The following is a 14,737-nucleotide window of genomic DNA, read 5'->3' as shown; positions in this document are numbered from 1 at the left end:
TCCAATTTGAAATGAGTGTAATTTTGGATTGCTGTTTAAATGCCGTTTAGCTTTCGTTGGATTTCAGATCAGCTTAATGCCAAACAATTGGCAGCACTGCTGCTTGTTCCTAGAAATTGAAATTGGATTTGCTGGTTTATTTACATTTTGTGCTGAACGGCTTCTTGTCTTTTTTGGTGGGACTGATTAAACAACCTACCCATCAATCTTGGTTGTTTGGTACAAATACGGGGATTCATATCTCATATTTAAATAGATCATATTGGCATTTTAAGTGAAGATTGAAGGTATGATCTGAAAATGAGTAGTGGGAGCTGGTGGGAGTTAATCAGCTACATATAAAAGCGAAAGTACATAACGTCCATTGCGTCACCGTCACCAGACCTATAAATATCTAAGTTCTCTGGCACTGGTAGTGATTTTTAAAATTTTAACGCTAATGACCCACAGATGTCGCGAAAACAAACAAACCAACTAAGAAGTTCGACGTTTGGCAACTTATTTACAAGCACCCAGCTGTATTTCTCCAAATATTTATATTTTTAGAAATTGTGAAAAAAGCATACACCGTAAAATTAAGTGTGATTGTGAAATACAAAGGGGACATCGACTCCACTTTATAACTTGTTAGAGCAATAGAAACGAATTGGACTGCAACGATGGCGACAGGCAAAATATCCTCATCAACCCCTAAAAATTACGAGTACGATTGTACCCGTAAATGTCGTTGGGTTCAGCATGGAAACTGCATTACTGCAGCATTAACCAAACGTTCAATTGGAGATGAACAGCTTGGGGCTTTCATAGCAAAGACCTGCGCCAACTACACCGATATTGTGGATGATCTGGTATTTGTTTTTTGCATTGAGGAATTGTTTATTAATACACAAATATTTACATACACATGCATACGTATGCACGTATTTTATAGGGTCGATCAGCCGTGCATTTGGCTGCCTCAGTGAATCGTTATGCTATATTGGAATGGCTTCTTAACCAGGTACACTCGCTCCTTTATGTATAGTGTTAGGCCTACTTTGTGTTTTTCCAGGGGGCGATTATAAATGGTCGTGATTACGAGTCTGGCTCTAGTGCACTTCATCGTGCCATCTATTATGGCTGCATAGATTGCGCGGTTTTGCTCTTAGGGTATGGTGCTAGTACGGAGTTACTGGATGAGGACACACGTTGTGCTCTGCAGAATATCTGTCGAGCGCGTGATTTTTCCGTTTTTGCAAATGTGTAAGTTGAATTAATAATTAGCTGTGGATGCTACAAAGTCAGATTGAACATGATTAATCATTTGACTGGATTCATTAATTTTTAGTTAATTTTATCACGATGAAAATATGTAAAAATGTATGTGTGTACCTATGTTCAAATGTATTTACAATTATAGGCCCAGTAGCAATGAAATCTTGGGTTGGGGTACGAATAAAAACTACAACTTAGGAACTGGTAATGCTGAACCCACCGATACACCACAATCGATAGACTTTTTTCGAAAAGAACACATATCAATTGAATCTGTAGCGCTAGGGGCCTACCACAGTCTCTTTTTGGATAAAAAGGGATTGCTCTATGCGGTAGGACATGGCGAAGGCGGGCGTTTAGGTACGTGTAATATTACTAGTACGTCCATTGTATTGATAATGTGCATTTGTTTTTTGTAGGAATTGGTGGCGAACACAGTTTAGCTACACCAAAAAAAGTTAAGGTCCCTATAAAAAACGCCGGAGAAAAATTAATATGCATAAGCGCGGCACGTAAACACTCACTATTGCTAACTAATCGTTCCGCAGTTTATGCATGCGGCTTAAATGAAGATAAACAATTAGGTGTTCGTGATGCTGGTGAAAAATTGTCTGTGTTCCGTGAAGTAATAACATTGCGAGATCTAAATGTCGCAGGTCTCATGCGCGTAATTGCGAGAGACTATCACTCAATTGCATATTCTGAACAATGTATTTACATGTGGGGTACAAATCACGGTCAAATGGGTATAGATGGTAGTGAAAAAACGGTTCCTCTACCAAAACAAGTACGTACTTTGTACTTCAATTAAAAACAAAATCTAAAGCATCCACTAAATTATAGTTAAAATTGCCGCCAAGAACAACTATCGATTTCGTCGAAGGAAATAATTCGGCCACTGTCGTTTATACGAAAGATATCAACATCTTATTGTACTTCAATGGCAAAATGCGCTCAATTAAACCACCAAAGTAAGCTAATCTTTCAGCTCTATCAATATCTATTGGTTTTTATTTTCATATGCGTAATACATGCTATTTTTAAAGAATATTCCATATGCGTAATACATACCATTCTTAAAGAATATTAAAACGAATATTTACTTATGTTTTTGTTTTTCATTTAAATATATTTTACAGTTTTGAAGCAGTGAAAAGCATTTCAGTTGTTGGTGGTGACACATCTAAGTCTGGCAAGGGGACTGCTACCGCTTTAAAATTGCTCATGTTAACTCAAACCAATGTAATTTTTCTTTGGTATGAAATGACCCAACAATTTTACAGGTTTGTATTGTCGAGTTGAGTTTGAAGAGCAATGGTAAATCTGCTTGTCTTTGTAGGTGTAGTTTTTCGCATATCCGCATTTCACAAATAGATAGAATATTTTATAAGTCCAATCAAGTCTTCATACTGTCGCAAGGAGATGTCTTTAAAGGCAAATGTCAGCAAGTGCCAGTTCCGACTTATATCACAAAGAGCGAAAATCAAAAACATCCTTCATCCACGGCCAACATTTGGAGTAGTTGTGATCAGAATAGAACAGAAATTTCCAAAGATCACATGATTCGCATAGAACTGCAAAGATTTTCTAGCATAGATAGAGCCGTAGACATATTCTGTGATGACGATTTTACCTCATTCGTTGTACTACAGGAATCATCTGTAAAATATTTTAAACTGCCAAATTTGACACCAGAGGAATATAGTTTTAAAAAACTCTACAATGAAATGGATGAATTTGATGCTGTACATGACGTAGTGTTTCATGTTGACAGTGAGACCTACGCGGCGCACAAGTTCCTTATATATGCGCGAGCACCTGGCTTACGAGACATTATAAAGTCATATGAAGACGAACATATCTACTTAAATCTCAAACGTATGACTGGAAAGATGTTCGAATTAATGCTAAAACATATATACACTAATCAATTTCCAAATGAAGATGGTAAATAAGCTAGATGCATTTGACTTTATTTTATAATTGTTTACATGTAATGTTCGATAATTGTAGATTTGGACAACATTCAGCATAGCTTAGGCCCTGATTGCCCAGCCGAACGTAGCGATGTGTGCCGGCTCTTCCTGGAATTCGTAGAAAAGTTTAAAATACAAAATTTGGCCAGTTTTTTGCAAAGGTTATGTACACAAATTAACATTTTCATTGCATCCATTTATATATAAATTTACAACTTACAGCTTTTTAAAACAGTCTTCATTTTATTTGCCCCAAATTGCTGATAAATCAAAGTTTCGTTTTAATCGTTTATATCATGGCGACTTTCCGGAGCTTTACGATGTGCGCATCATTTCCGAAGGTGATGCCATTATACCAGCACATAAATGTATCCTTGTGGCGCGTCTGGAATACTTCAGTATGATGTTCACCCACACCTGGGCCGAACAGAGCACCATCAATTTAAGCACAATACCGCCAGAGTATATGCGCCCTATTGTGGAGTTTTTATACAGCGCTGATGTAGAACATTTCCGCAAACAAAATTACTCAGAAACCTTTCTGTATAACATGATTGTTTACTGCGATCAATTCTTTATAGAACGTTTGCGTAAAGTTTGTGAAATTTTAATACTGGACAAAATAACTATACGCAAATGTGGAGAAATGTTGTACTTTGCACACATGTACAATTGTGATGTTTTGAAAAACGGTTGCTTACAATTTATTTGCCTGAATTTAGCACGCATTTTAAACTATAAAAGTTTGGATGTGTGTGAACCAGACGCGTTGAAGTGTATAAACGAGGAATATAGGAAAATGTTTAAAGACGTCTTCGACTATCGTATGATAACCCCCGATTCAGATGCTGTGGATGATGAGTTGCTATTAAGCTTTGTGGATGATTTTCGGGTGGATCTAAGCTATCGAATGGATGAAGACGAAGTGAGTTATATATATGATAGTATATTTTTAATGAATAGTAGATCACTTAAAATACTATTAATTATTTAGTTACAATTTGAAGTATTTCATTCAAAGTATTTATGCTTTCTTCCACGATTGATATTTTCAGGAAGCGCTATTGAAGGCAACAGCGAAATTAAAGTTAAAAGAAAACAGAAATAACATGAATGCCAAGCGGCAATATGAGCGAGAAGCGATATCCTCTATGCTGGAGTCAATAAATATAAATGAAAGAAATTCAAAAATTGCTCAGGACGGGCAATCGAAAGTAACGAAGGAAGCCGCAGAGGCTGCGGAAAAACTGCAAGCAGAAGCACGTACTTGGATGAAAGTTGCCGATAAAAAAGAACAAAAGAAACGACTAGCTCTCGATAGTTCGTTTAAAATAAACGAAGTTTTGAATGGCGAAGATAAACCAAAGGTTGAACTTATGCCCTTAACTAAAAAAAATGCTGATAACAATACGCCAATGACGCCGGTTACAAAGTCTACCAAAACCCCTGAAAGATTATCACCCTCGGACGATAGTACAAGGGGATCTGCTAAAGGTTACAGTTTGAATTTAGCTGACTTTACACCTCCTTCGCGAGAGAAACTCTCGCAAAAACAGCGAAAGCGTCTCTCTTCGGAATCAACATGGCGTGCCCCAGCAACAACAGACAGCAAAACTGTTACTGTGCCAACACCACAGCCGAATGCCTGGGGAGTTTTGCCACAAGCTTCGCCGAATGCTTCGTATTCGGTGTCTCCACCCACTGGGAGTAGTGAAGATCCGAGTTCGTTTGCAAATATGATGCGAAGTGGCGTTAATAGTGGTAGTAGTAGCAACGCTACGAATAACACAGACAATAGTTTTTCACGAATTTTGGCCGACGAACGCAAGCAGCGCGACTATTATGAGCGAATGCGTAGTAAGTCGTTGGCATTGACACAAATAGAGGAATTGGCAATAGCTGAGTTACGTGAGTTTTACAATGTTGACAATGTGACTGATGAGGAAATAACCATCGAAAGAAAGATATTGCCTACGACAATGAATTTCGCTGTTTGGCAACGACATTGAAATGATGGTAGAATGTGTTTATGAATGGGTCACTGCAGGCAGATGTATGTAAAAAGTAGGCAGAAAGTAAAAAAAGAAATAACTTGAAGCCTTTGGGCTGAATTGACTTCGGATACCGATTTAATTTTATTAAGAAAAGGTAAGTAATAAGATGACAATTTTTTTTTTTATAATTTATTTATGTATGTATATAAATTTGATTTTGGACCGCAAGTGTTTAATACAATAGTACATATGGTATATGTATGTAGGACGTACATCAATAATAAATAATACAATGCAAAACTATTTAAATTAAATAAATATATATTTTGCATATACATACAAACATAAAAAGTTCTTAAACACACAACAAAATGCCATTATGAGGCACTTAAGACTAATTAAATACTAAGCAGATAATACATTGCTAAACCAAAACCATTGTAGCTGTCAAAATATTAAAGGGAATATTAATATTAAAATTAAAATTATAAACAAACAACAAATACAAAAACATGTACTAAATAAAAGAAACAATAATAAACCAAAAATAACGGGACCTTTGTAAGTTAAAAGCATTCCTTCCGGAAGGCAAACCCATACTGATCGCATTTATAACGTAATGTTTTGCCAAGCTGGGGCGGACCGCAGTAGAAAACCGTAACTTTGCCTTTCTTCTGTGCCAACAGTTGTTTGAATACCTTATCCCAGTTAGGACGGCCTGCATTCGTGCGTGTTTTGAGGCCAGTAATGAGATCTCGCTTGCCCTACAAAACAATCAAGTAACGTCGAAGCTAAAGTAATGAAAAGTATTCACATAAGTATGTATATGTAACAAATACCTTTTCATGCAATAAATCTAAAGCCAACTGCAATCCGACAGCCTTCATATCGGTACGCTGCAGTGCACTTGTTATGTACATATGCATATCGAGAAATCTATATAATAATTTTAATGAAATCGTTATATTCATTTGTATGAAAAATCAAAAATACATACCTCTCCATTGGACCACCCAATTCGGCCTGTTCAATTTCAAGTTGTGATAACAAATTGACAAACCATTCGAATGAACGCTGATCGCGGTTAATCCAGAAGAAATCCACTTTTCGCAAATTCATCACCGTTTTCGGTATATCACTAGCCCACTCAAAATGGCAGCGGGGACAGGTGTGCCGTGCCTTCCAGTAACGATGCATTATCGATTGCAAAATAGAAGCGAACGGTGTGACGCCGATACCAGTGCCGATGAGTACAGCGTGTTGAGCACCAAAAATATGACTCGATGGTGCACCATATGGGCCATCGATGAAAATCTTTGCGAAAGAATTAAAGAAAAGCATTTGGACAATAAATGTTTGAAAATCATATTTCACCAATATTTATAAAGAAGTGTATAATTCCCAAACCTCTAGTACGCCAGCATCTAGTGTAACCTTGCTACCAGAGTTAGTGTTGCCATGTTGTGGAGGAAGACTGCCGTGGCTACCGTGATTTTTGATGGATGTCGAAAGGGAACGCAAGAATGTTGGTCTGCGAAAACGACCAACTTTAGTGCGTGCTGATGGATCCTTTTGGTGAAAATTCGAAACATGATTTTTGCATTTATTTTATCATTTCTAGCCAATTAAAAAATTTAGCAAGTTTTGTGTAGATACATAGTAGATATGTATGTATGTATTTATGAAAAGATGAGTACAATGTGTAATACAAATTAGAAATAGTAATTGTCTTAGTTTGCAAGGTAGTGTCACTTATTGAAAAATATTAGTATTTGCTGAGAGAGTAGAATTAGTAGTTAATAAATATATATGTACATACATATACATAATAGTTCACATAATTATATACCAAATTTTTTTCCTACACTATTAAATAGCTTTCCAAGTAATGTCGGGTTTTTAAAGTTACGATAAATATTTGCAATGCTTTTCAAGTAAATTTTTGTGTAAAAATATGGTTCCTATTGTCCAAAACTATGTATATAAATTGAACTTTCAAACTTTATACAGAATTTTAAAAAAAATTTTCATCAAAATGTTGAACTTTTTAAACTGAATTCAAAGAAAATTTTTGGCTATGCAGTGACATGGCTTCATATAAGAAGTGGAATTTATAAAAGCTGGCTTTAGTTTTTTTTTAATTTTTTTTTGCAAACGGGCTTACCCATTTTATTCCATAAGAAATCCACGTTTATACGAAAAAAGTGCAAACAGCCGCAAAAAAAAACTATATTAAAAATCAAAGCGATTTTTGCCGCTTAAGACTTGCACCTATTTTACTAGAATTTCATGCGCCATGTAACTTGCAAACCTAAAAAAATACTGAAAATCAAAATGAAAAAAATTAAAATTTTGAGGAAAGTTTGTTGAATTTTTTTAAGGTCTGTATAAACCCAGTAGAACTTGGGATCATCGTACGATTGCTCGGTGAGTACTCCCTTGGAGTATACGACTACTCCCCATTACTTCCGATGCTTCTGTGTATAAGCATGTAACTTTGTATAATCCCTTTAACACGGGATGTCCTAGGGGGGTGAGTAATCCCTTTTACCTCCTAAATGAGCAATCAGGGAGTTCATACAGAACTTAACTGCTCGCTTAGAAAATATCCCATTACTCTCCTAAGCGAGCAATATAGGATTAAAAAAAAAAAACCGAAAAATCTCGTTTAATGCTCCTAAATCATGGCTCAGAGAGCATTCTTTACTTGTTCGCTTAGGAGATCTCCTATTTGACTCCTAAGCAAGTAAAAAAGGAGTACAAAACCGACAATTCTATCTTGATGCTCCGAAATCAGGTCAAGGGGAGTACTCTTTTATTTCTCATATAGGGAGATCTCCCTTCAAGTTCTAGTGGGAAGTTTGATAGTAGATTTATGTATATGAATTTCAACCGATTCGCTCTGAATTCAATTTGGCAGGGGTTGAAATTCACTCGGAAGTAAATTGCAGAGCCAGCCGGCTTACAAAACAAAAAAAAGGGGATGACGCCACCTCAAGGCTTGCTCTGGGCTTAGGTAAATTGTTGCTAAAGCTAACCATCAAGGTTGACCTCCATGGCTACCCACAACTCCCGCAACGCACTGGTGCTCCCCAGCAATCAAGGATTCCCACGGCGCTCAGTTGAGCAACACAACTCGGCCTACTTCTCAACTTTCCTTCCGTTTAAGTTGACGACGGATCAACCCGTCTTGTCTTGGTTAAACGCCTTTTAAACATATACATATGTATGTAGTATACCCATTGTCTCACTAACCTCGGAGATCAAAACCGAAGGGCAGTGGGCGATTTTCATGCTCATGGCATTTAAACCTGTAAATACTCGTGTGGCAATAACTTCTGTGGCAACCAACAAGGTTTTGTATAGCAAGGTGTAACAGGAGTTGTTTCTTTTAATCCTTAACATTCCTTACGGAATCGCTTTTTTCCCAAAGCTGGTGCGTGATTAAGGACCAGAAAAATATTTTGGAAAGGTGTATGTTTAGCAACTTGGCGGAGTATATGCTGACGTTAGATATTTTACCGCACAGTAAATAGTGCTGCTGCCGAGAGAAAATTTTCAGAGATGAATCTCATTAAAGATAAATACAGCGACAGACTGAACAGTTGAAAGTTTAGCCAAAGGTCAGAAATTTATACGCCGTCTGTTTTTTTTTTTTTTTTAATTATAAATTTATTGATGGAACGTTTATTTTGAATACTATTTAGAGCAGGCATGCCCAACGCCGGCAGAACTCCATAAGCAATTGCCCTGCGCTGGGCATGCCTAATTTACAGATTAAGCACTCCGTGCCAATGCTTTACAATTACAATGTAAACACAATGTGATTAATTGAACCTGTAATATACATACATATGTATATACTTACATATATACATACATATGTATATATATATGCAAAGTAATGCGTTAATCTGCTCCGAAAATTTCCCTTTTGCTGCGAATATTTCGTTTTTGCTCCGATTTTTCGAATCATTTACTCCCGAGTTGAGTTTCAGTAGTCCGAACTGGGATCGAAATAAATTCCGATCCCGCCCATCCCGAAATTCTATTTATAAGTCCCGAACCCGCCTGACTCGAAGTTTTTCAGAATTGTACCTCGGGTCCTGTGGGTTCCGACATCTATCACTAAGAAATTAAAAAAAAAAGCAATGAAAGATCTGTCATCTTCCGATTATTTTGTTTTGTTTTGCTGTTCGTTTCGTCTCAATAAAACATAACAAAGTGCTTATATCGTACAACACTTTTAAGGAAGATTTTATTAATTTGCGGGTTTTATCGGGATTTCCGATTTTACTTTTTTGACCACCCTAATGTACATAGATGTAAGATGCACATTAAACTGTACCGGAAAAAAAGTTCGTCTTACACCGCTGAGCCTAAAGGGGTCACCTAATTACAGTTTCGCCAAGGGAAGTAATTTGATTATTCCAGTAGAACTATTTAAAAAAATTTAATTGTCGAATGTAGTTATCACCGAATTTTTTTTTTCGAAATTACGACCTTTTTTTCTTTACTTGTGAGGTGGTACGGTCTAATGTACATACATACATATATTAAAGTTTTTTTTTTTTTAATTCTGCCAGCATGTTCTAATCAATGAATTTTTTATGCAATATGATCCGTAAACCAGTTTTAAGAAACTATGGATGCCTATGGAGCCCTTTTTTGTGATAAGAATTTTTAACGCATTTAGAAGATTTCGTCCTTCTTTGAAAACTTATTCCAATTTGACAACAAAAAGGTTAGATATATTTTTTTTTTTTAATTTTAATTCGTACAAATTGAAGAGATTATTTTTAAGGCAATGAATGGTGGGAGAAAAAATTTTTTCGAGATGTGTATCTAGGAAATGTAAATCGGTTAAGAGTTACTAAAATTTTTATAAAAAAAAGTATGAAAAATGTTGATGCATGCTTAAGTTTCTATTATACGTAGAAACAATGGAAAATGGTTTAAATAAAAAAGTGTATGTAGAAAGTCGGCCCAGCTCACTTATCAGAATATACTAATGGACCAACATTTTATGATTAGCTTGAGGGTGCAATAATATCTATATGTACCTTAATTCACAAAGGCCCAAACTGCTATTTTCGCAGATTTTTGTAGGATATATTAAAATACACCTTCACCAAAAATTTTAAAGTGTTAGTACCAAAAACAACGGAGTTATGCCACTTTTTAAAATGCCACTTTTTAAAATACGTATGCATGATTTGATTTTAAAACGCTTTTATTTATAATGTTTTATTTTTCTTCTCCAGTAAAATAAAAAAAAAATTGTTAGTTAGGGCCTTTGTGATTTAAGGTAACGATATGTATTTAGTCTACATCTGTAATAACTTTTTGGAATTTCTCTTTTTTTATTACTTACTTCTAACGGCTTTGATACGGTAGAATCTGTGACGTCAATTGCTGTATCGCCAGGCTTAGCAACTCCATTACCTAAACGAAATTTAAAGATGAACTTAGAGATTTGCGGACTCGCTTATTGCATGTGCATATACTATATACTAAATATACATAGTTTATTTGATGTTATTGAATTTTCAGAAATAAACTCGATATACAAAAATTAAAAGAAAGAAAGGACACTGGAAAAATTCGAAAACCTCGAAACTTTTAATTAAATATTATTAAAGTTTTGCAACTTTTCGAGTTATTCCTTAAATAAAATTGTATACAAATTTACATAAGCGCAGATACTGAACCAGTACTACACTTAATATGAAAATTAACCTTACCTTTTCCCTCTTCAAGTTCTCTATACGTGTCCACATTAGCTGCAATGAAAGAAACATTTTTGATAGGTAAACAAATGTAACCATCTTTTGTAAAATTTATATGCACCTGCTGAATTTGCGGTAAAATCTGGTTCTGATTCTTCCAAGCTTGGTGTTTTAAAAGCAATTATTGTCGGCTTGTTGCGCATGTAACGAAAACTCTGTGCGAGTGATTTGTTTTGTGGACTTAAATAAGCTAGGCCAACACTTTGTAGACGCGCTCGTCTAACACGCGATTCGTCAAAAGAACGTTCCGATTCCGAACGGCCAAGTGCTCGTAAACTGAAAAAGGCGATTTAGATGTTAGATATGTAAATGGCATGCATTTATGTATGCGCATTAGGCAAAAGGGTTTTTTTTTTATAAATTAAATAAACCTTTGAGGAGAGTATGAGGAATGATGAAAAACTGCAGGCAACCGCACATATGTATATTAGGGTGCATCACCTTATATTTAAGCTTAAAAGATCCGCATAAAAATGTTGGAAAATTTTATCGGCGGAATAAAGAGAGAAATTTAGAAACCAAATTTTAATCGCAGTCATAATTCGGTTGACATGAAAATTTCCATAAATAGTAGAACTTTTTTTTATTAAATTTGAACAAAAAACTTAATTGTTGTTGGTTTTTCATCACTTCTCATACTCTTACAGGGACCGAGAACAAATGGTTTGATCGAAACTAAATGTCATTCTCGTGGTTTTGTTCCCAAGAACGCTTCTAAACCAAAACCGAAATGCGAACAAAACTGTCGAGAACGTTCTCAATGGGAATTATATAAGGACAAAACTCTGTGGAATATTCCCAAAGACAACAAATGGCACAGAATACTTTGGGGAGCATTTCTAAGAGAACCAAATAGGAACAAAAGTTTCCGGAACGTTTTGGCCAATAACAAAATGTGAACAAAAGTCTCAGGAACTTTCTCTCAAAGAACCATTTGGCAACTAAAGTCTGACGAACTTTCTGACAGAAAACGAAAGGGGAACAAATCTGCTCTGAACTATGCGCTAAGAAAGAGAGCGTTCCATTAGTTAGAAATGTTTGAATATTAAAATTAACCAAAAAAGAACTGAAAGATACATAACTATGCAAATAAGGCAAAAAAAAAAAAAGACTTAAGATACGAACTTTTCGGGCACAGAAATTGAAAAATTGTTCCATAAGTGGATAAATGATCTGGAAGTTGAAATGATCCAGCTTTCCTTTCGCTTAGAATTAACAATCGTGGTTCTCACTGAAATGATTTATTATCCCAACACGTAGACGCCCCTCTCATTCTGAACGTTAAGTTCTCAAAACTTTTGTTCTCTAGCAGAATGTTCCCCAAATTTTTGTTCTTATTTGATCCTCCTTGAAAACGTTCTCGATACTTTCGTTCTTAATTTGTTCTCATTGGAAACGTTCCCGAAAGTTTCGTTCTCATTCTGTTCTTCTTGAGAACGTTCGCGCCTGTCCTCTCATACTGTTACTCCCAAAATTGAGCGTATGTTAATATTCCCAATGTTTTATATGCTAAAATATTTTTGTTAGTTTTGTTTAAAATATGGAAAAAATTAAGAAAAATCTGCAAAGTTTCAGCAAAATCGCGAACCTTTTTAACACGAATTTCTAAAATTAATTAATTAAAAAAAAAAAATGAATGAATTAAAAAAAAATCTGAAAATTTTTTATATGGAAAAAAATGCGTATTTGCTGAAACTTTGCAGATTTTTCTTAATTTTTGTACACAGTTTGTTTGGAGTTTGCTAAAATATAAGCCATATTTTAATAAAAAATTAACAAAACATTTTTAGCGTGTAAAACATGGCGAATATTAACAAAAAAGAGCCGTGCGCTCAATTTGGAAGGGTAGTTCTGGCTAAGCATTGACCGATTGACACAGAGGTCAGAAGGCCGATACTAAGATACTAATCGAAAGGTCTTTCCATGCTGGGCAGAGTTGACTTAGCCACAGCCATAACGAATTCTGCAGGAGCTGTAGAAATGAAGAATAGCCAAAAACCTTAGGCCACTTGTTGTGCTACAGCCCCACGCTCTGTAAAATAACAATGGAAGTTCATGGGCTCAGACATAGCCGAAGTAGGAATTCGGCAACTTTTAGGCTTCGCAGACTCCACAGGATGGTTTAAGTCTGGGAGCTATCACGATCCGCGTGGTATCACAACGGACCCACAATTTACGAGCCTAGGTATGCTAATGGGGTCACTGGCAACCACTTCAACCTAACCTAACTTAACCTAAGATACTTATATCAGATCTATGTAAGGTTCCACAAAATTATCGATTATGTTAACCATCTTACGCCACCATTGAAAATTAACCGTAACGATGGTGTTAATTCATTTCACGAAACTTACGCTTTGAGACGTTCCTTCTTTTTTGTCTTAACTGCAATATCTGGCAGTGAGATGCTCTTCTCGAGCGGCGGTTTACGCGAATTTAGCTTCTGCAACCGTTTGTCTAATGGCTGCTTCCCCGAATCCGCAAAATCCCTTACGAAACCTTCATTCCAGTGACCATTAGCGCCATTTTTGGTAGGCACATCCTTTCGGGAGAAAGTGCGCTGCAAGGTCTTCTTAATACTGCGTATCCGATCTGTGGATTTCGTTGAAGACGGTTCGTTGTCTTCGTGCACTATCGTGTTTTCAGTGGCCAATTTCGATGGTACTGGTATATGTCGCGCAGGTTTCAAAGGCACATTTTGTAGTTGATTTATGCCCTTATTCAACAACCCGGCTGAATCGTGTCCACTCGGTTTATTTTGCAAGCGTGCAAGATTTTGCGCTAGGAAATCAATTTGTGGCGTTGGCGATGTTTTTCCTTCACTTCTATCAACTCGAAGCACCAGTTCGGTGGGGATGGCATGTCGATTTTGTATTATCTCAACGTTCTGCAATTTTTGTTGCTCTTTTTCGAAATACTGATATAACCGATTAGTCCATTCGCCCACAGTGCGTATGTGCAGCCACATGTAATCCTCCTGTTCTGGTGCCGAACTAATGGTGAAAGGGTGCCACTCATAATTGGCAATAGCTGGTATGTTAACGAAAACATAATCACCAGGACGGAAGTTGAAATTGAATGGACGCTTGATGACCAAATGTATGACTTTTGAAGGCAAAAGTAGACCTGAGCTAATGTACGTTTTTCCATGTTCACTTTTCATCCAAACAAAACGTAATATACGCTCCACTATGTATACCAATCCTGGTACCAAGAACCACTTCCAAAAGTTGGGACCATGAAACAATAGCAAAATCCAAAATGGTATATACAATAGATGAGTCCAATAGAAGACTTCGAAGGAGCCCTTGCGCCTCACAAATGGCAGCGAGCAAATGAACATGATTAGCAGGATGATAAGTAGCGCCAAACCAGTGGGATTGGCACAACCCGGAATAAGACCGAATAGTCCTGGGCGATCGGTTAATAGCCATTCGCCGATTGTATAGTGACCGGCATTGATTTTCGGATCATTCACAACAATAATGGAGAAATTAAAAAGATGCGCTATGGTATGTAGGAGGCTAAGTATTGACACCACGATGCCGGTAAGCTTATGAAGGTAGATGTGGTTATCCAGCGGTAGATACGACGAGAGACCCTGAGAGCGTAGGTATGTTAGAGAATGCCGCAACATTAGCACCAATATCCAAGCACAGTTGAAATTCAAACATTGTCCTGAAAAGAAGTTAAATCATCGCGGTCTTCAATATATATACATATA

At 36.4% G+C, this 14,737-nt stretch overlaps 2 protein-coding genes across 7 annotated transcripts in view; one reads left to right on the top strand and one right to left on the bottom strand.

The window, feature by feature from the left end:
• The first annotated feature begins 476 nt into the window (after positions 1 to 476).
• On the top strand, positions 477 to 5,314 carry LOC118742647 (inhibitor of Bruton tyrosine kinase). Its single transcript, XM_036474871.1, has 11 exons — positions 477 to 848; positions 932 to 1,000; positions 1,052 to 1,242; positions 1,400 to 1,614; positions 1,674 to 2,041; positions 2,098 to 2,225; positions 2,394 to 2,537; positions 2,594 to 3,201; positions 3,268 to 3,391; positions 3,453 to 4,155; positions 4,286 to 5,314. Exons 1-11 carry the CDS (start codon positions 660 to 662, stop codon positions 5,237 to 5,239), a joined length of 3,693 nt encoding a protein of 1,230 aa, XP_036330764.1. The 5' UTR covers positions 477 to 659; the 3' UTR covers positions 5,240 to 5,314.
• A 433-nt stretch (positions 5,315 to 5,747) lies between these two features.
• LOC118742646 overlaps positions 5,748 to 14,737 on the bottom strand; it is a 31,431-nt gene continuing 22,441 nt past the window's right edge. For 4 of the 6 annotated variants that reach the window (XM_036474867.1, XM_036474865.1, XM_036474866.1 and 1 more), the window contains exons 11-18: positions 13,368 to 14,691; positions 11,075 to 11,289; positions 10,969 to 11,007; positions 10,599 to 10,669; positions 6,632 to 6,793; positions 6,222 to 6,538; positions 6,064 to 6,160; positions 5,791 to 5,988 (exon numbers count right to left, since the gene is read on the bottom strand). In XM_036474867.1, the coding sequence (XP_036330760.1) occupies positions 5,791 to 5,988; positions 6,064 to 6,160; positions 6,222 to 6,538; positions 6,632 to 6,793; positions 10,599 to 10,669; positions 10,969 to 11,007; positions 11,075 to 11,289; positions 13,368 to 14,691 (2,423 nt within the window). Of the gene's footprint in view, positions 5,989 to 6,063; positions 6,161 to 6,221; positions 6,539 to 6,631; positions 6,794 to 10,598; positions 10,670 to 10,968; positions 11,008 to 11,074; positions 11,290 to 13,367; positions 14,692 to 14,737 lie in introns of all 6 variants that reach the window. The other 2 variants (XM_036474869.1, XM_036474870.1) reach the window with 2 other exon arrangements.

Source organism: Rhagoletis pomonella, unplaced genomic scaffold, assembly GCF_013731165.1.
Source record: "Rhagoletis pomonella isolate Grant_MI unplaced genomic scaffold, Rhpom_1.0 Rhpom_scaffold_00007, whole genome shotgun sequence".
Taxonomy (NCBI): domain Eukaryota; kingdom Metazoa; phylum Arthropoda; class Insecta; order Diptera; family Tephritidae; genus Rhagoletis; species Rhagoletis pomonella.
Note: the sequence above shows the minus strand (reverse complement) of the source record. Positions and strands in the feature narration are given on the sequence as shown.

Bases quoted from the DNA above. Each gene is read 5' to 3' on its own strand.
- LOC118742647 (XM_036474871.1), top strand. From the start codon at position 660: ATGGCGACAGGCAAAATATCCTCATCAACCCCTAAAAATTACGAGTAC. The intron at 2,226-2,393 runs GTAAGCTAATCT...TATATTTTACAG, and splicing joins CGCTCAATTAAACCACCAAA to TTTTGAAGCAGTGAAAAGCA. The intron at 3,392-3,452 runs GTTATGTACACA...TACAACTTACAG, and splicing joins TTGGCCAGTTTTTTGCAAAG to CTTTTTAAAACAGTCTTCAT.